Source organism: Miniopterus natalensis, chromosome 12 (genome assembly GCF_054644295.1).
Source record: "Miniopterus natalensis isolate mMinNat1 chromosome 12, mMinNat1.hap1, whole genome shotgun sequence".
Classification (NCBI taxonomy): Eukaryota; Metazoa; Chordata; class Mammalia; order Chiroptera; family Miniopteridae; genus Miniopterus; species Miniopterus natalensis.
Genome location: NC_142092.1, coordinates 49,060,232 through 49,080,735, shown reverse-complemented (window position 1 = coordinate 49,080,735; position 20,504 = coordinate 49,060,232). Strand labels below are relative to the sequence as shown.

The window sequence follows — 20,504 nt, the reverse complement described above, 5'->3', positions numbered from 1 at the left end:
TACACTGTTGTGGCTGACATGTTGAGGGAGTTTAGATTATGTTGTCTTTTTTTTTTTTTTTAAGAATATCAAATTATATTCTAGCAGGCAGTTAAGATACTGATGGAACCCTTTGATCCCATCAGGCTTGCTTTTGTTCTTCCAATTTGAATTTATTCCTATGGCATATCCGTTCTGAGTCCCAGCATGAACAGTCCATATTCTGGGCTGGAATTCCATTGTCTCCCAGCTCTGTGTGATCTCTGGTATCATTGTTTACCCCATAGCAGGCGATCTCTACTAGGCCTGATGAAGTCTTGCGCTGTGCAGGTGCAGTCCAGCTTTCAGCCCAGAAACGGCCCACCCACTCTGTGCTGTTCTCTCTGTTCTGGCACCCTGCCTCAGAGATTCCAGCCGCTTCAGCAGCAGAGAACTCAGATCTGCCTGCTCGGTGAGACTAACCACTCTGCCTGGGCTCCATCTCCCTCACCACAGTAAGGAGGTGCCTCAGGATGCAAGCTGGGCAGCCATGCGCTCACCCCCTGTGCTTCCCTTCTCTCAAAGATCACAGTCCTGTGTGTGGCTGGCTGTTCAGTGCCCTAAAGCATATTTTGTTCAGCTTTATAGTTGTTTATGACAGAAGGATGAATCTAGTTCCAGCTGTTCAGTCAAGACCTGAAGTGGAAGTGGAAGTTCAGTTTTGAATACACTACTGAGTTTTTAGTGTCTGTGTCAGGGACATCTGAGTAGACTTGCCCAAGAGGTGCTGAGTGTTCATATGTGGAGCCTGAAAGAGATTATCAGGACTAGAGATTCAGATTTTTGTAGTCACGAATTTAGTTATAGTTGAAGTCAAGGGAATCAGTGTGACCACTTAGCTACAGAATGGTTAGGGAAGGACTTTCAGAAGAACATTTTTCTTTTAAAAAGCCTGAGCAGACAAAGCTAAAGAAGTAGGTGAGGAATAGGAGACATCACTGTCACAGAAACCACCTTGAATAAATGAATGGCATTCACCGGGGGGAGTGACAGCTGTCAGGAGCCTATTTTCTCTATTTGTAATGCTTACCGATCCAGAGACCAGCTTTTCTCCAGTGCCCCCAAGGACTGTAAAGTTCCACTGGGTGATAATTAGAGAAGAACCCACATACTCAGGCTCCAGTACTAATCTGTAGTAGTAAAGCCACACCTGTCTTGAGGAAGCTCAGAATTTCTTCCAGATATAATCATATATTTGTGCTTGTAGCCGCCTTGGAGCTTACATAGCTGACAAGTATGATCATAAACAACAGAAATTCAATGAAGCCAGCTTAAGCAAAGAGGAGAATTTATTATGAGTACAGAGATATCTGATGGAATTCAAAAGGCAAGGATAAAGCTGAGCTTTTTGAATAGCCTGGAGCATCACCTGGAGCGCCGCAGAGAAACTGTGGTAACCCCTTGTTTCTGCTTTTCTCTGCTTTTTTTCTGTGTTTCTGATTCATTCTTCTCTCATTTTATTTTTTTAAAGTATGTTTTTATTGATTTCAGAGAGAGGAAGGGAGAGGGAGAGAGAAATAGAAACATCAATAATGAGAGTCATTGATTGGCAGCCTCTTGCACGCCCCCTACTGGGGATCGAGCCCACAACCCTGGCATGTGCCCTGACCAGGAATCGAACTGTGACCTCCTGGTTCTTAGGTAGATGCTCAACCACTAAGCCATGCTGGCCAGGCTCTTCTCTCATTTTAGACTAACTTCTTGTGCACCTCCCCCCCCCCCCCCCCCCCCCCAATTGAGAAAATGTTCGCCAGCAACTATTCCTGAGTTTATAGCTTAGGAAAGAAGCGATTCATTCCCCTCCATTCAGGAAGGAAGTCAACCTGGTTGTAGAATCACAACTCGTATTCCCCTGGAGGTCTCAGTGGCCCAATTAGAGCCATACAGAATCCAATCAGTTGCAGCCAAGGAGCTGGGGGAGTGTTGTACACACACATGTGGCTGTGGGAGCCCTACCTCTGTATCCATGGGGTATAAATTGCTGGAGGAAGGAAGAATATTTTCCAGAAAAAAGCAAGCGGGCAAGGGGGCAGGTGACTGGGCAGCCAGACTAGTAGATGTTTAGAACACTAGAGTTCTATCCATATATTACCAGTGGCAGAGCCAGGACCAAGACCCTCAACCTCTGATCCTGTGATAACCTTTCCTGAGACTGCCTAAGATGGGAAACAGTGGTAATTATTTGACCTGGTTATGAGGAGAGACAGACAAATAGATATTCACTGTCTCAGTTTTCATTCCTATTGGTGTGAAGAAATAGAGGTCCTTTCCCTGAGAGTCTGGGGATCCAGAGCTCTGGAGCCATAACAGCCAATTAAGTTCCCTCAGGATAATTAGTCCAGATTCTTAGTTACCAGTCACAGAAACCCAGATCAAACCAGCTTAAGCACAAAGAGCATTTATTAGAAGGCCATCGTGGTTCCTCACAGAATTGAAAGAAGAATGAAGATTCCAGGGTACCTGCAGGAGTCTGGAATCTGTACCACCAGAACATACAAGTGTGCTCACTTTTTTCTTTCTTTTTTTTTTTTTAATTTTAAATATATCTTTATTGATTTGAGAGAGGGAGAAAGAGAGATAGAAACATCAATGATGAGAGAGAGTCATTGATCGGCTGCCTCCTGCATGCCCCTGACTGGGGAACGAGCCTGCAACCCGGGCATGTGCCCTGACCAGGAATCAAGCCACGATCTCCTGGGTCCTAGGTCAATGCTCAACTGCTGAGCCATGCCATTCTGAGCTCTTTCCCTTTTTCTGTTTATATCTTTCATCTCTCATTTTTGCTTGGCTTTGGTACCACAACTTTTCTCTGCAAGGTAGGGAATGTGGCTTCCAACAGTTCTGGAGTCATACCCATACAATGTCTGACCAAAGAGAAAAGAGAGTCTTTGCTGCTGATTCTTGGTAGAAAAATCCCAGAGAAGTATTCTGATTGAGGGGATGGAGTCCTGTGGTTGACCGGGCCTTGTTCCCTTGCTCACCCCTAGAGTCAGAAGAAGGCAGGGGGTATTTAAGAAGAGGGACCGTAAGCAGGATCAACAAAAGCCTCTTTTGTTCTGTGTTTGTCTCCCAGGTGACCATGGAGGCTGGTGGGCTCCCCCTGGAGCTTTGGCGCATGATCCTAGCCTACCTGCACCTTCCTGACCTGGGCCGCTGCAGCCTGGTGTGCAAGGCCTGGTATGAACTGATCCTCAGTCTCGACAGCACCCGCTGGCGCCAGCTGTGTCTGGGCTGCACCGAGTGCCGCCACCCCAACTGGCCCAACCAACCTGATGTGGAGCCTGAGTCTTGGAGGGAGGCCTTCAAACAGCATTACCTTGCCTCCAAGACATGGGCCAAGAATGCCCTGGACTTAGAGTCCTCTGTTTGCTTTTCTCTTTTTCGCCGGAGGAGGGAACGCCGTACCCTGAGCGTCGGGCCAGGCCATGAGTTCGACAGCCTGGGCAGTGCCTTGGCCATGGCCAGCCTATATGACCGCATTGTGCTGTTCCCAGGTGTGTACGAAGAGCAAGGTGAAATCATCCTGAAGGTGCCTGTGGAGATTGTAGGCCACGGGAAGTTGGGCGAAGTGGCCCTGCTAGCCAGCATTGATCAGCACTGCTCAACCACACGCCTGTGCAACCTTGTCTTCATGCCAGCCTGGTTCTCGCCCTTCATGTTCAAGGTGGGTACCCATATCAGATGATGGCCTCTCCAGCCCTGACCCCGGACCTTGACCTCTTCTTAGTCGATTTGTAGACCCTTTTTTTGTTGGAATTGAGAGTTTAATTATTATTGCTCTAACACACTTCTCTGAGTTCTGCACCAGTTGAGAAATAGGCACAGGATCAGTAGAGATTAACATTCTGCTTTATTCCTGCCAAAGCTGTATTAAAAAATGAGCCTTGGACTTGAGGCCAAAATTACTTTGTAGTTCTTCCCTTCCAAACTGGATCAACCGGAGCCACAGGTGGAGCAACTAGGTAGGAAATCCAGGTTCCTAGAGCATGCCACATGGTGACAGAAAGCAGAGAACACTTTATGGCAGCATGCCCAGAGAGGGGAGGCCAATGACCCCCGTGCATCAGCCCCACCCTGTGGACGGCCCAGGAAGACCAGGTTTTACCAAGGGTGACTGGAAAGAGGGTCAGGAAATATCAGTCCCAACACATTCCTTCCAGGAACACAGAGCAGAAGTTGTGTTCACAGCAAAGCATGGACTGAGGTGTTGGTAGCTCCTGGCAGAGCATCTGCAGCTTTTACATTGCCAATACTAATTGCGATACCTAAATTATGTACCTAGTCAACAAAAATTATATTGCTACTTTACTACCAATAACAACTAAATTGTCTCTCAGGTTTGTAACGATCATAATACCAGCAATCATTTATGATGCACTTACTGTGTGCTGGGCATATGTTTTACTAACTAGCTAAACAGGTCTTATCCCTGCCATCTTCACTTTCTCTTTTCATTCCCCAGACATCATCAGGTCATGTCCAGTTTGACAACTGCAACTTTGAAAATGGGCACATCCAGGTCCATGGCCCAGGCACCTGCCAAGTGAAGTTTTGCACCTTCAAAAACACCCATGTCTTCCTGCACAATGTGCCCCTGTGCGTTCTGGAAAACTGTGAATTTGTGGGCAGCGAAAACAACTCTGTGACAGTTGAGGGCCACCCATCTGCAGACAAAAACTGGGCCTACAAATATCTCCTAGGGCTCATTAAGTCCTCTCCCAGCGTGCTCCCCACAGAGGACTCCGACTCTTTAATGTCCCTGGACCTGGAGAGCAGGGACCAGGCCTGGAGCCCAAGGACCTGTGACATTGTCATTGAAGGCAGCCAGAGCCCTACCAGCCCAGTGTCCAGCTCCCCAAAGCCAGGCTCCAAGGCTGGCTCGCAGGAGGCAGAGGCGGGCAGCGATGGGGAAAGACTGGCGCAGACCCCGGACAGCAGCGATGGAGGCCTGAGTCCCAGCGGCGATGACGAGGACGAGGACCAGCTCACGTACAGGCTGTCGTACCAAGTGCAGGGCCCGCGCCCGGTCCTGGGGGGCTCCTTCCTGGGCCCCCCCCTGCCGGGAGCATCCATTCAGCTGCCCAGCTGCCTTGTCCTGAATTCGCTGCAGCAGGAGCTGCAGAAGGACAGGGAGGCCCTGGCGCTGGCCAGCTCGGTGCAGGGCTGCCTCATCCGCAGGTGCCTCTTCAGGGACGGGAAGGGCGGCGTCTTCGTTTGCTCCTACGGCCGAGCCAAGATGGAAGGAAACATCTTCCGGAACCTGACTTACGCGGTGCGGTGCATACACAATAGCAAGGTGCTGTCATAGGCTTACTCCCAGAGCCATGCGTCTCCCTGAGCCACCGGGAACACGATTTGTGATTGATGAGAGGCCCTCAGAGCCTATATGCAAGGAAGGCTTTGATGGGGCTATTTTGCCTTTTTTAAAAATCATCTTTTTCTTAAGCTTATAACACACTTGCCTTACGTCTGTCATCTGATTTGGAGAGGGCAGAAACTATTTTTCCCATTTTACACCATTATACAGCCTTAATCGTAACCTTCTTGAACTGTGATCCTCAGGACTTTTGGCAGGAATTGCGCAGCCAATGAATCAGTTGTGCAGCTAGTGAGTCCCTAGAGACAGGAACCTGAAAAACTGATATTCAAGGTTTTTGACTAATAAAAAATCCATGATGTCTCATGAGTACAATTATATGCTAAGTGGCATTGATTCAAGCAGAGAGCTGTGGGCAGGAGTGCAGGGCTTACTGAGCTGGTCCCTGTGCCTAGGAGCAAGGCCTTGATCCAGAAGAGAACCTTACTTTCAGAGCTTTCTCAGGCAGGTGAAGTTTTGCAAAGGCGGGTAGGAAGTGGTAGATCTGGAACTTGATTCCATTCAAAGTAGCTGTGCCCTTGGACCTCTGGGGGAATTTTCATGTAACCCCAGTGCATGTTGACTTTGAAGACCACTGATTCCCATCTTTTCTAAGGGTCTTTTTCATTCCATTATCCAATTATTCTGCTCAAAAGTTGTGAATATGGAGCCCAGGGCTAAGCTCCGGTCAGGTTTTACTAAAGAACTGGTGTGAGGTTGGGCATGCCAGGAAGGGCATGGCGCAGGCGCCGCCCTGTGAGCACAGGGTGGCCGTGCTGACCTGCTCACGTACAGGCTGTCCTACCAAGTCTATAGACACTCCTCTCTCCTGTGGGTTGAACAGCACAGACCAGACACTAAGGGACACACTCGAGTGTCCCTGAGTAATTTTTTTTTTAAATCCTTTGTGACAGGAAAACAAATAGCTTTCTCTTTCCTGCTTAGATCGTCATGCTCAGGAACGACATTCACCGCTGCAAAGCATCAGGCATCTTTCTTCGCTTGGAGGGTGGAGGCTTGATCGCCGGCAACAACATTTACCACAACGCGGAGGCCGGCGTGGACATCCGGAAAAAGTCCAACCCGCTCATTCTGGTACTTCCCTCTGTCTTCATGCCCTTTTCAGGGTGGCTCTTGCTTCTCAGAAACCTTTTCTGAGGATATTTAAATCAATGTTGCCATCCTGGGTTTATAGTGCTTTCTGTTTGCAAGGGGCTCCTGCCCTTTTTCCTGCAGTCTCCCCGTCAGTAAGAGGACCAGTCACAGGGAATTCCACAGGGCCTTGATGTGCTCTGGTGGCTTTGACTTTGGTAAGAATTAAAGATAACAGCGTCTGCCCTAAAAGACACATGGATGAGAAATAAAACACCAAGTTAGTGTGCTCATTACTATAACAAGGATATTTAGTTGTGAAGATTATTTGTTTCATGGGTATTGTAAGTTTGATTTTACACCAATGTGAAAGCCACTTAAAATCCTAGCAACTGAGACCAGTGACATGAGACTAGCCCCTTTTCCGCCCTGGCTTTCCCCCAGAGACAGGTTTCTGAGAAGTTGGGACATGTGATGGACTTTTTATGGACCTGGAAAAATAATATCCACCCTTATGTATAGTGCTTATTATATGCCAGGTTATTCTAAGAACTTTATATATGTACTTAATTATGGTTTAATCCTTACACAACTCTGTGGGGTAGAGTTGTTATCCCCGTTTTATAGATGAGACATCGACACACAAAGAGGCTAAGGATCTTGCCCCAAATCACACTAGTGACAGAGCTGGGATCTGAATCCGGAGAGCCTGACTCATAGTTGATGTTCTTAACCCATTGTATCTAAACTGCCCTTGAAATGCAGAGAAAAGAAAGTCCTAACTTTATTTAAGAGACATGCTTAGCCAATGTCCTCTTTCGGCCTCTTCCTCTCACTGTGTTTTTGCCATGCAGCTGATATTTGACACATGACCATGGCTTCGGAAATTATTGCTGCAGTTGCCAGAAAGATGAGTTTGCCTTCCCAGGGACAGAGGGGGCAGGCCAGTTCGCAGGTGGAGGTGGGAAGGGGGTGTTGCATAGTAGCCCTGGCTTTGTGAAAGGGCGTGGGTGGAAATGTCGTTGCACACACCTCTCTCTCAAAGCTTTTCAGCCCTGTCGGGGACTTCTGTTAGGACGTGGTTGCCCTGGTGAGTCGGCCAAATCCATCAGGAGAAAATCTGGAAAGTGAATAAGAATAGGAGAGTTTGCAGCATGGAACACTTACTTTAAGGCAAACGAGAACTTTCTGTGAACTCGTTTTGGAAGAGAAATAGCTAACTTTCTGGTTTAAGTATGGGATTGCATTTGGGGCTGTAAATTAACTATTAGATTGAAACAGTTTTATTATAATTTATTACAATCTAAAAATTTTGTCACTGTGCAAAAGCAACTAACTGGGAAACAGAAAAAACTAGGTTTCAAATCTGGCTCTGCCACAAACATGACCTTGGGCCTGTTTTCCTTTTGTGCAGAGGTATTAGAATGAATGTCTCTAAGATTCCTTGTAGCTCCCACACCTGTCACCTCATGCTCCATGGGACAGCTAAGCTCCCCAGAGCTGTACCTTTCCACAGCCCTCCCCTGAATAAGAAGTGAGGACTAGAAGCCAAATGGCTCTCACCCCTCCCTGGTTCTGTCCCCCTTGGGACTGTACTTGGCCCATATTCTCGTGTACTGGGGTACTGCTGTTCCGTGAAGGTAGGCTCCCCCAACCCTGGGCGGTGTGGTGTGGCCAGATGATTGTGTGTTTGGGGCACTTGTGGAGGCTCAGAAATTTCCAGCAGCGGGGCCAGCATCATTGCATCCCAAGACGGAGCAGTGAAAACTCCTGCCTTCAGCTTCTCCCGGCTAGGCTTCCACGTGTGTACCTGTGCAGGGCAGCAGCAGGGTCCATGTACTTTGTTGTGTGCTCAGGCTCCTCCAGTGATGTTGTTCTCCCCACTGTACTCATTGTGGCCCTGCCGTGGGGCAGCAGTCAGCACGCTGCTTCTGGCTAGCCTGTCTGATCTGTCTTATGTGCTGTCTCATGTTAACTTACAGTGTAATCAGATCCACCATGGCCTCCGCTCTGGCATCGTCGTCCTTGGCAATGGGAAAGGCATCATCCGGAACAATCAAATCTTTTCAAATAAGGAGGCTGGCATTTACATCCTGTACCACGGAAATCCAGTCGTGAGGTATGCGCTGCTGTGCCCAGACCGTCCTGCTCACCCAAGTCCCTTCTTTCTTTCCTCTCTCATCTCTGTTTCTCTACTCCCTGTCTTCCCTCCATTTGAAAACATTTTTTGTTTCTTAAAACAACTGTACAGACGCGACATTGGTATAAAACGTTTTAAATTGGGACTGTCCCAGAAAATCTTGGGTGCTATGGTCACTACAGCCTGACCTTTTATATCCCCAGGGCTGTACATCTCTGCCACGCAGCATGGTGGAAACGGATGATGGAAGGAAGGGGACAGGTGGAGAAGGCTTGTTTATGTGGACAAGCTGAGGAAGGTGGAGTTTCAGATAATGGAGAAACACTAAAGGGTTTGAGCAGAAGACTCGCACAGTTCTGTCTGCTTTAGGAAAATAATCTGCATTAATGTGCAACAAATATATTCTGAGGGGTTTTCCCCTGCATTATTCTAAATGTACTTCATATTGTCACATGGCCTTTAATCACTTTGGAAAGTTTCAGAACATTCCATTGTTTCAATATCCCATAATTTTTGAACCTGTCCTGTGAGGCATTTATTTTTTTACTGTTATAGGCAGCTGTCTAAAAACAGTGGTCATAGAGCTCCTTTCATATTTTGCATTGTTGCTTTAAGAATATGCCCCTGTATGTATGCATGTTATTTACATAACACATACTGAAGTTTACTCTATGTAACGGGTCAGTGATATAAAAAGTGTATAAGAACTGTCCATGTTCTGTGGGGTTTACCATCTCATGCTGCAGATGGACAGACACACAAAGGCCCATGGGGGAAGACTCACCAAAACAAGAACTTTAATAGGTCTTCATGCTGGTGCCAAAGGAACCCAGCCACAATTTTGGCTGTGTCAGTCAGAGACAGAAGAAAACTTACTATCAGCCAACTCCTATTCAGTGATGTTCTATGGGGTGCTGACCCCGCGTCAGGCTCTGAAGGGCCAGATGTATATTTGGACCTACCTCAACTACCTGGTGGGAAGTAGGTGGGTCATCTCTTTTTTTTCTTCTTTTTTTTGGTGAGTCACCTCTTAAGAGAGGGGGCAAGCCCTTTTCAGTAGGGAAGGAGATCATAGCATTCCTGTTAGTAAAAATAGCAAATGTGTCCTCCAGGGATAACCCGATTTTGCTATCATCTGGGTGGGACTAGCTTTGTTTTTACAGGCAGGAAACCAAGCTGCAGAGGCTGGAGGGAAATGCATGTCCCTTCACATGCTCAATTGTCTGTTTCTGAGGAACTCATTCATGAGGCCTTTACGTGGCAGTAAGGGCCATGTGAGTTTCTCTGAGCAGGAGTGTGTTTTTCTATAGCTGCCATTTGTGGCTAACCCAACCCATGAGACTTCACATACACATGGTCTGATGTTCTTGAAACTCCCTTTTTAAAAATCTGGTTTTCTTCTTTTAAAGCATGTCATTATTTTATTTTGTCATCCAGTGGGTATGTGATTAAGTTAACAGAAAATAAAGAGTAGCTGTTGGACACGAACAGAAGGTTGTAGGCTTAGTACTGGCAGAGAGTCTGAGTCAGGGACTGGACACAGTCGCTCCCAGACAAGCTTAACACAGCATCCTTGGAATTCTGACATGGCCAAGATTTCTCCTGGGAGCTGTGTGCCACGATGACATCCGTTTAAAATGCTCTTTGTACATGGATGCCCATCAGGAGAAGCCACAAAGCCTTGGATAATCATGCGCTTTTATGGCATAGCTGTAGGGTTAGTTTTAATCAGTGATAACCAAAGATTGCTAAATGCCTGGCTTCTAGGACTTCAGGAAGTGCTTTATGCTGCTGTGGACTTGAGCTGTCTGCGGAAGCCCACAAAAGAAGATAGTCACCTTGAGTGGCATTGTCTAATCTCACCTATCTTGTTCTTTTTCCATTTTAGCGGGAACCACATTTTCAAGGGTCGTGCAGCCGGTATAGCTGTGAATGAGAATGGCAAAGGCCTCATCACAGGTAGGGTGGGGACATTGGAGTCTGGCCAGTCATGTAGTGGGCTCCGCCTCACTCCCCCCACCCAGTCCTTCACCGGGACAGATTGGCCTCCTGCTGACTAGTGGCTAGCGCTCGGGGATGCTGGCCCACGCACTGGCCGTGCTAATCACTGTCCTGGCCCAGTGCTCACAGGATTTCACTGGGTGGCTGACATAATACTGTCAGGAACATTTATGCCATGCAAAATGTCTGAATCCCTCTTGGTTCTGTACTGGCTTTTGCCAGCTCTGGAAACCCATCCCCATTTCCCCTCCGCCTGGCCAACTCCTGCTCTTCCTTCAGGTCTCATTCTGAATGTCACTTCCTCAGGAAAGCCTTCCCAGACTTCCCCTTATACACATATACACTCACTGTACCCAGGAGGCCTGCTCTCTAGGACATTTTACTTAATTTCTTAGTGATTTGTTTAATGTCAGTCTCCTTTGCTGTAAGGTAGTGAATTCTTTAAGGTAAGGATCAAGTATGTGTGGTACATCGGTATAACCTCAGCACAGAGCGTAGCCATACCTGGGACATTAAAGGGATTCAGAAAATATTGGTCCAGTGAATCCCACTGACTGAATCCAGCCTTCATTCATCAGGCATTTTTGAGTACATGCTTCCTGAAGAAGCCAGGGATACAGCAGTGCACAATGCAGATCTCCATTTCAGGAACTGATATTTTAGGAGGGGGAAGCAAATAAATAAATAAAAGCATACATATACAAGCAAGAAAAGTCACATCTAAGGATGATAAGTGCTTAGAAATAGAATAAGATGATAGAGGGCCTTTGTTTTAAAGATTGGGTGGTCGGGGCAGGCCTTTCTGAGAAGGTGGCTTGTAAGCTAGAACCTGCGTGATGAGAAGGAGCCTGGGGAAGAGACCAGAATTACATGCAGGGCCATCTGTGGGAGCAGACCTGACATGCCTGAGGAGCAGGGAGATCACTTTTGTGACTGGAGTATGGCAAGCGAGGGGCGAAGGTTTGGAGATGGGGTCACAGAGGCAGGAAGGGGCCAGTCACACAGGGTTTCATGAGCCATGGCACTTTAGTCCCAGGAGGCTGAGAGACTGCCCTGCCACAGTGCTTGGGGCAGATGGTCTCAGACCACCCTTCTGACTGACTCCTCAGTCCACTCTTGGAGAGGGAGAGGGGAGAGAAGACAACAGCTGTGGTCCAGAGCTGAGGCTGAGAAGGACAGGCTAGTGCCTCCCCAGGCTTGTGGGAGAATGGCTGGATTCTGTCCCAGCCCTTCTGGAAACAGCCCTCTAGGACAGATATCCCCTGCCTGGCCTGGTCCAGGGGCTCTAATGCTCGTTTATTCTTAGTCATCAGTTCCCAAGGCCACTGGGTACAGTGGGTACTGGGGATATAGGAGAGCTCAAGACACAGACCTTGCCCATGGGGAATGCAGATAGCCAACAAGTCCCTAAAATGCCAAACAAGGGTCAGGATGCTGACTGCAGACAGGGTAAGGCCTGGGCTTCCTGGTCCAGACTGTCCTTCCTCTCAGTTGCCCAAGTCCTTGTTGCCAGCACTGCAGGTGGCCCTTGGGTCTTGACCCTCTTTTTTGCCTCTCTCCATAGAAAATGTTATCCGTGAGAATCAGTGGGGAGGTGTGGACATCCGCCGTGGAGGGGTCCCTGTCCTCAGGAGCAACCTCATCTGCTTTGGCTATTCAGATGGTGTTGTTGTGGGAGATGAAGGCAAAGGACTGATAGAAGGAAATACCATCTATGGTGAGGAGCACATTCGGGGGGGTGGGCGTGGGGTCCAGCCTGGCCTGGGAAGCAGAAAGCCCAGGACCCATCTTTGTGGGTCCTGAGAAAGTCATAGCCTTTCCCTGGGCCTCAGAGACCTCATCTGAATAATGGCACTCATCTCATATAAGCCTCTTATAAGTTATGTAATCAGATTAATCCCATGAGGTCAGCAAAGCAGAGAGCTTTAGCCCCATTTAAAACAGGAGAAGGCAGGAGTCAGGTATTGTGTAAGGAAAGGGCCACTTAATCTCTGACACACAAGCATCTAAGTTCTCTTATCCTTTCCTGTGACCCACAGAACTGAACATAATATGGGAGAAATAGGATGATCATAGAAAGAAAACTTCTCACTCAGTCTCTGATTTTGGGTAAAGCCTTAATCATTCTGGACTGTGTATTTGATGATGGTGATAATGATAATAATAGCAGCTAACGTGGATTCAGGCCCAACTCTGCTAGGCCCTTTATATGCATTATTGCATTTAATCCTCAGGTAGTTATTAACCCCATTTTAAAGGTAAGAAAACTGAGGCACAGAGAGGTTCCATTTGCTCAGTCACACAGCTAGGAAGTAGTAGGGCTGGGATTCAAACTGAGGCCTCCTCTGTCTCTTCAGGGATGGGTTGGGCTGGATAAACTCCAAGGCCCCTTTGCCCTGTCACTATGGGCTTGCGTGCCTCTGGTCTGGAAGTGTGGCCTTGACATTTCTCAGAGCACTCTTACACCCGATGGAATGATCCTAGTTGAAAGATTGTTCTGATTGTTATTTTCCCTCTTGTATGAAGGAAGAGCCTGCAGTCTGAGCCATAAAGTGACTTGTCCCAGGCCTTTAGCAAATCAGGAACTCTGTCCCCTGGGCCAGTGCCTTTTTTGCTTCCTCTGTTGGGAAGACACTGGGGGCTGCATTACTCCTTGCTCAATGTCAGTGACCAGCTGCTTTCACTGTCCCAGCTAATAAGGGCTGTGGTGTGTGGATGATGTCGTCCAGCCTGCCCCACGTCACCAGCAACCACGTCAGCTACAATGGCCTGTATGGAGTGGCAGTGTTTAGCCAGAAGGAGGGCTCTGGGGACTTCCCTGGGGGCCATGGGGCCCAGGAGAACTTCAGTGAGGATGGGGATGCCATCCTCTGGGAGACAGAGCTAGAGAAGGACGACGACCCGCTGCGCCAGCCCGTCTCCATAGCTCTTGTGGAGTCTAACAGTATTAATCACAATGGAGGTGAGTGTCCCCTTGTGCTCAGCCCCTGCTCCAGAGCTATCCGTGCTTTCACCACCTTAATGGCCCTTCCAGCCCGCCGGCCTCATTGACCACTTCTTTCGGCCACCTACCCGATACCCAGTCCCCTGGACTTCATGCTCCCTGAACTTGAATCCATTCTTTCTTCTCCCCGACCCCGACTTTGGTCATGCTATTTCTCTTGCTTGAAATTTCCTTTCTCCCATCCGCACAGCCCAAACCACTTGAAACTCAGAGCTACTGGTAATGCACCCTGCATCCTTCCCTCCTTTGAACCGTGCCCTCCAGTGGCACTTGTTAGGCGGCCTGGGACTATATTTGTTTCTGTGGCTGTTTCATCAACTCTGATAGGCTATAAGCTTGAATCAAAGAATTGAATCCCACCCATGTCAGTGCCCCTGCCCCTACAGCGTCAAATCCACACCTGGCAGGCACATTTAACTAATTCTGAGACACATTTTTCACGTTTTAACGTCTTTGATGAGATGTGTCTTACAATTAATGACATATCATGGTTTAATCGCAATGATTTTTCTTAGCTGTATAGAAAATAAGAGTGTGTTTTGTTTTATTTTTTAATGTTTTTATTGATTTTAGAGAGAGAGGAAGGGAGAGGGAGAAAGAGATAGAAACATCAAAGATGAGAGTCATTGATCAGCTGCCTCCTGCACGCCCCCTACTGGGGACCGAGCCCTGACCAGGAATCGAACCAGTGACCTCTTGGTTCATGGGTCGACACTCAACCACTGGGCAACACCGGCTGGGCTTTTTTTTTAGAGTGTATGTGTATTTTCTTTTGGGTGTAGTTTTAAGAGTCATACAATACTTTTAATATATCTTTATTGATTTCAGAGAGAGGAAAGGAGAGGGAGAGAGAGAGATAGAAACATCAATGATGAGAGAGTCATTGCTTGGCTGCCTCCCACACACCCCCAGCTGGGGACCGAGCCCGAAACCTGGGCATGTGCCTTGACCGGTAATTGAACCCCAATCTCCTGGATCCTAGGTCGATGCTCAACCGCTGAGCCATGCCCAGCTGAGTGTGTTTTAAATCTATGTTATCTTACACTTAACCAAAAAAAATGATAGTAGGTATTTGATGTTTATTGAATTGAAAAAAATATACACTTATTGTGGAGTTCATCTAACTCCAGGACTCCTAAACTGGGCTGGTTATCAGAATCACTATTGAGGAGCTAATGGAGGAAGGCTTGTTACAAAGAGGTCACAGACCCTGGTAAGTTCATTCCTCTGGGAGTGGCAGAGGTCAGAGAGATCTGTGGCCATCTGTCCAGTAGGAGAGGAAAAGCTGCATAAATTCACAAATACTTAATTTATAATTGCTGTTCTCTACCAAGCCAGGAGAAGCAACAGGTGGGTACCACCAAAAGATTTGGACTCACGCTCACAGCTCAAACTGCTCCCACACGACCCCCACCGTGGTCATGCCCTCACTCCCCTCCCAGCGCGCCCCGTGCCTCCTGCTCTCGCGGCCGGCGGATGCCGCTGGGGAGAACGCCTCTTCCTCACCCAGGTCCACCTGCCGTGCTCTCTCTTCCTGACCAAGTGGGCAGCTCAGAGCCCACCAATTTTGTACTTTTTTCCAAAAACACCCAGTGTCTCTAAGCATACACAACCCCAAACAGCATTTTCTTTATAAAATTTCCAACACATTTTAGACACATATTACTTAGCTTAGTAAATTTTTTTATTCAAAAATTACAGAATTTTCCTTATAAAGAAAGTTTCTCCAAACAGCAGGGAGGCAGATCCCAGGTCAGTATGGAAGGAAAACAAAACAACTTTCCAGCAGGTGGGTCTGTCTGGAGTTGGAACGGGCAGCGTGTGGTAAGCACCCCACCACAGGAAGGGCATGTAGTGGATGGTTTTGTAGGAGGTGTTCCAGCGCAGGATGAGAGCCTGGGCCAGACGATCCGCTGAGCCTGAGGAATCTTGCATCCCATTTCTCTGGCTATATTTAATGAGGACTGACTTCAGAAGAAACAGAATTTTCTTGATGTCCCAGGTTTCCTCCGACTCTGTGTGCCATCCAGCTTGGAAGCTGCAGCTACCAAGGGCTGAATCTGAGTGTTGCTCCCTCCTCTTCCCCACCTCTGTCCTGGAGGCAGAGTTCCAGGAAGGCTTTTCCTGACTGGTGGTGTCAGGGCTGACCCTGGGACCACCCTGTGCTTTCTCTGCTCTCCACCCCCTCCACCTGCAGCCTCAGGACTCTACGTCCAGAGCAGTGAGGCGCTGCACGTCATCACCAACGTGATCCATGCTAATGGGGACAGAGGCATCACTGTGGCCCAGAGCAGCCAGCTCACCCGCGTGGCTAACAATAGCATCTCCTGCAACCGCCAGAGTGGGGTCAAGGTTGAGGCCCAGTGCAAGGTGGAGCTCCGGGGCAATGGTATCTATGACAACAGAGGCCATGGCATCATCACCAAGGGTGACAGCACTATCGTCATTGAAAACGACATAATTGGCAACCGGGGCAGCGGGCTGCAGCTGCTGCCCAGGTCAGACACTAAGGTGAGTGTATGTGTGTGTGTGCACGCGCACCATGTAGTGCCAATACAGGGCACAACTCTAGAGAGCTTTTGCTCCCTCTCTGCTGAGAAGCAGCCATCACTGGAAGTAACATCATTCCTCCTGCCAAAAATCAGCCTGGAAGGCAAAGATGGGGACAAATGAACTGGGCCCTGAAGGATGAATAAAAGTTGCCAGCAAAAACCAGGGTGGGGGTGCCACCTGGGGTATCTTCATGGTCTCCAGGTCAAGGTCAGGGCTATTTTAGATTTCTGCTAACAGAATAATCTCACATGGGACCTGGTATGTGGTAGGTGCTTAATTAGGACAGAAGTCTTGCCTCAGGGCCTTTGCATACACTATTCCCTGTGTATCTGGACACACTTCTCCCTCATTCTCTGTCTCAGCCCTATAGCTTGGCTATTGCTTTCTTCAGGAAGCCCTCCCTGAGCCCCCAGGGAGGTGACCCTTTTCTGGACTCTAAGGTGCTTATTTCCACCTTCCTTACAGAACACTTCCCATAGTGCTTTGTAAATGTTCCTTTGCCTTTTTGTCTCCCAATGGGACACTGAGCTCTGACCTCCCTTTTTATGCAAAGCACTGTGCTGGGTGCTAGGCTTTCAATGTTGAGCCAAACTGACCCAGTCCCTGCCCATGTGAAATTACGATCCTAGAGCCTCTTTTCAGCTCTGTGGTTTCGTGATTAGTGACTTAGGCAAGGAGTAAAGAAGTCCTTGGCTTTGAGTCTGAGCACTGTGGGAGCAGAGGAAAGGAGAGAGGGGCACACTGTTGCCTCAGTTGGGTTTCTGTGGGCCCTGGTCTCTAGCACCACCTCCCCTCTCTGCCAGGCCTTTGCCTATTCTTTCTTCTTCCTGGAACATCCCTCCCTTGCTCTGCACCTGATAAACTCCTATAGCTTACCCATCACCTCTTCTAGGAAGCCTTCCCTGGTTACCCCCAACTGGTCTAGATATCCCTTCCCTGAGCTCCTATGGCTTACTGCTCACCTCCTATCATGTTCTTACCCCTCAGTTTTATAACTGGTGAGTCACTTACCGGGCTCCCCCAGTCTGGGAGTCCCTGAGCTGTGACAAACTCTGGCTGCCTCTTCCAGGTAATAAAAAACCGCATCCATTCATTTCGGGCCTATGGCATCGCCGTGCGGGGCCGCACCAAGGCTCTGGTGCAGGAGAACATCTTCTTCCAGGGCAAGACCAACAAGACCATCTTTCAGCAGATCTCAAACAATCGAGAATGCATCATGCAAAACAACAAGTTCTTGGTCTTCAAGAAAAAGTAAGTGACTACATCAGTTTTCTAGAACCACAGTGAGGCCACTGGGGAGGCCAGGCCCAGTGATTGCGGCTGCCCTTGCTCCCTGTAGTCCTGCCAGCTTTTGGCTCTGGTCAGATAAAGTCCTCTGCTGTGCTTTGTGTCAGGCCTGGGCTGAGGACCTACACTTTACTCCCTGGGAGGAAACAAGCTTTAAGAGCAAGGGGTATGTGGTTTCAAATCTCAGCTCTGCCAGTTATTGGCTGTGTGACTCAGGCAAGTTACTCAACATCTCTGAGCCTAGTAAAATCCAATTAGCTCTGACCAGGTGGCTCAGTTGGTTGGAGCATCATCCCATACACCAAAAAAAAAGTTGCAGGTTTGAGTCCCAGTCAGGGCAAATATCTAGGTTTTGGGTTCAATCCCTGGTCAGTGTGCGTATGGGAGGCCACCAATGGAGGTTTCTCTCACATTGATGTTTCACTCTCTCTCTCTTTCCCTTCTTTTCTAAGAATCAGTAAAAACATATCCTTAGGTAAAGATTTAAAAATATATGTCATACAGAATGTAGTCTTTTGAGTCTGGCTTCTTTCAGCCGAATATCCCAGAGATTTGCCCATGCTGTCGCATCTGTCGTCCCTCCTTTTTGTTGAGTGGTGTTTTATTGTATGGGTGTTCCACACACTGCTTATCCATTCATCAGCTGTAGTTTCTAGTTTGGGGTGATTATGAATAAAGCTTCTATAAATTTTCATGGTCATGCAGCTAGGGTGGGGAGAAAGGAAAATCAAAGAGAGAAAAAGGAAGGCACTAATCTTATCCAGATCCTTATAAAGAGGGGACATTGGGGCTCCTAGAGGGAACTTGTCCAAGATCATATGCAGAATTGAAGGCATAGCTGGAGCTAGAATGCGGGACTGTTGCCCTTTAGCTTCACTAACTTGGGAGACAAAACCTACATCCAGATTTAAACACCTGCATCCAATGAGCTTGAGTCAAAGATAAAATTTTCAGGACACTTGGTGAATGCTGTATACTCTTAGAGTCCCTTGATTGTCATTTGCATCTCCAGGTCTGATACATGGCGGCTGGTGAACCCACCAGCACGCCCTCACCTTGAAAACTCTCTCCGAGGCCCCTCTGCAGCCCACAGTGGGCAGAAGGTGACAGCGTTGGCGACAAGGATCACAGCCCGTGTGGAAGGTGGGTACCACAGCAACCGCAGCATCTTCTGCACCATCCTGTGAGGATGGAGAGCCACAGGGCGGGGCAACTGGAGTGCTGGCCAAAGACTCTGGGACCAACAACCACATACCCTGCTCTCAGGCTCAGGCCCTGACAGTGCCCAGCTAAGAGATGAGGCCTTCGAGATGGAAGCGGTGTCTGAGGAGACTCCAGGTCCTTCTCACCACACCCCTGAAAAACAAGCTCCTAGGCTTCCTGGGGACTAAGAACAAGGTACCTCCACAACCCTTCAGCTCCACCACCTTCAAAAGGCACTTGGAAGTGTTTTTCAAGGAGAAAAGGAACACACATTGGTGGGTTTCCAGTCACTCCAGCTCCTGTAGAGATTATGAAGAGTTGAGAGGAATCAGTACTGAAGCTTCAGTCAGGTTTTTGTTTAGGGAACTGTGTTTTACATACCAAACCCAGGCTCTTCTCAGGGAAGAGATTTACTCCTAAGCGAGGGAAGTAATTCTAGTGAGGTGGAAAGAGACAGCTGCTCCAGAATTTTCCCCTTTCCTAGACCTCTCCCTCTCTGTCCCTCCAGGGACACCGCCACCCCCTCCCAGCTGCCCGCAGGGGCAGGAGGAGTTGAGTTTGGTTTCCTTAAGGGCATAGAAGTCTTAGACTTAGAATGGGCCTATGAGGGAGGAAGGGGCTTGGGACAGGCAGCCCCTCCTGAAAGGCTGATCTAGGGATGACACAGGCATGCGAAAAACAGGAGAGGCATGTTGAGAAGGCTTCCTTGCAGTGGCTCAGGTGCCAGGCTGGGCAGTGCAGGGACACACACAACTCCCCTCTACCCTCAAGAAGCTCCCAAACTCAGGAGGATGTTAGCTTGGTGCCTGCTGCACAAGGATTCACATCTCACAGGCACAGCCACACCAGCTGCCCCTCCTGGGCACAGACTGGTGGCAATGCAGGTACCTACAGCCCCTCATGTGTGTCCATGTTTTCTCATGGATAACCACCTGCCTTTGCTGACCCTTATGGTTTCCACTCTGTGCCTTGGCTCATGCTCTACCCCCTCCTGGCCTGCCCTTCTCTCTCTGCACATGTCCAGGTCCCACCCATTCAAGTGTAGCTCAGACACTGCCATCTTCACAGAGCACTCCCCTCCCTCCAGATGACAATGCTCTTCCCCCGCTGAGCCCTCCTGCCCTGTCTCTGCTCCCTCAGGTACTGAGCACTTACTGCCTTGGTGTTACCCAGGTCCATCCCTGTCCCACTCACCTACATAGGGCCCTGTCTCACTGTGTCCCCAGGCCTGGGGTAGGGTCTATAGCCTGAATGGGGGGAGGAAGGCCAGGTCCCAAAGGGCTTTACTGAACTGTACTGTCAAGGTTCCAGGTGGGCTCAGACCCTGCCCTGACTGCTTGAGGAAGGGGGCTGGATGCAGGACACACTACCTGAACAATCCCCTCCCACTCAGCCTTTCATGCGGGGCCTTCACCAGCCTGTTGGGGTCGCTGTCATTCACCTCACTTATGGCTTCCCAGGCTGGTTCTGCCAGGCCCTCGGTGCTGCTCTCCCAGGTCAGGTGGGAGGGGCTGGAGGGACCCAGGAGCACTGGCTCCTTGAGGACTTTGGGCACAAGAGCACTGCCCCCTTCCATCCCCACATTGTCCTTTGCACTTCTCTAGTGGCCCCAATGTGAGTCGCTGTACAAAATGCTGCCTTTATTTTGTAAGAAATGACTTTTCTGTGAACCAAGCGCTTATAAAAATCTCAGCAACTAAAATAAAGTTCTATATTTTAAAAGAGGCACTTTTGGGGGACTTTCCTTGGTTGGATATGTGCTGGAGTTCCTGGGTGACTGGATGCAGACCCTGCACAGCTCACTTTCCCAAAGCACCCACTGCTTGGAGGCAGTAGTGGGATAGAACACC

At 48.7% G+C, this 20,504-nt stretch overlaps 1 protein-coding gene across 5 annotated transcripts in view; it reads left to right on the top strand.

Annotated features, from left to right (window-relative positions):
* The window catches only part of FBXO10 (F-box protein 10), a 31,546-nt gene that overhangs the window by 9,394 nt on the left and 1,648 nt on the right, over positions 1-20,504 (top strand). For 2 of the 5 annotated variants that reach the window (XM_087822771.1, XM_016222921.2), the window contains exons 2-12: positions 3,092-3,682; positions 4,481-5,314; positions 6,320-6,469; positions 8,449-8,585; positions 10,495-10,565; positions 12,172-12,324; positions 13,300-13,569; positions 15,809-16,122; positions 17,234-17,415; positions 18,464-18,594; positions 18,718-20,379. In XM_087822771.1, the coding sequence (XP_087678897.1) occupies positions 3,098-3,682; positions 4,481-5,314; positions 6,320-6,469; positions 8,449-8,585; positions 10,495-10,565; positions 12,172-12,324; positions 13,300-13,569; positions 15,809-16,122; positions 17,234-17,415; positions 18,464-18,594; positions 18,718-18,842 (2,952 nt within the window). In that variant the 5' untranslated portion in view covers positions 3,092-3,097 and the 3' untranslated portion in view covers positions 18,843-20,379. Of the gene's footprint in view, positions 1-3,091; positions 3,683-4,480; positions 5,315-6,319; positions 6,470-8,448; positions 8,586-10,494; positions 10,566-12,171; positions 12,325-13,299; positions 13,570-15,808; positions 16,123-17,233; positions 17,416-18,463; positions 20,380-20,504 lie in introns of those variants that run through there. The other 3 variants (XM_016222923.2, XM_016222925.2, XM_016222924.2) reach the window with 3 other exon arrangements.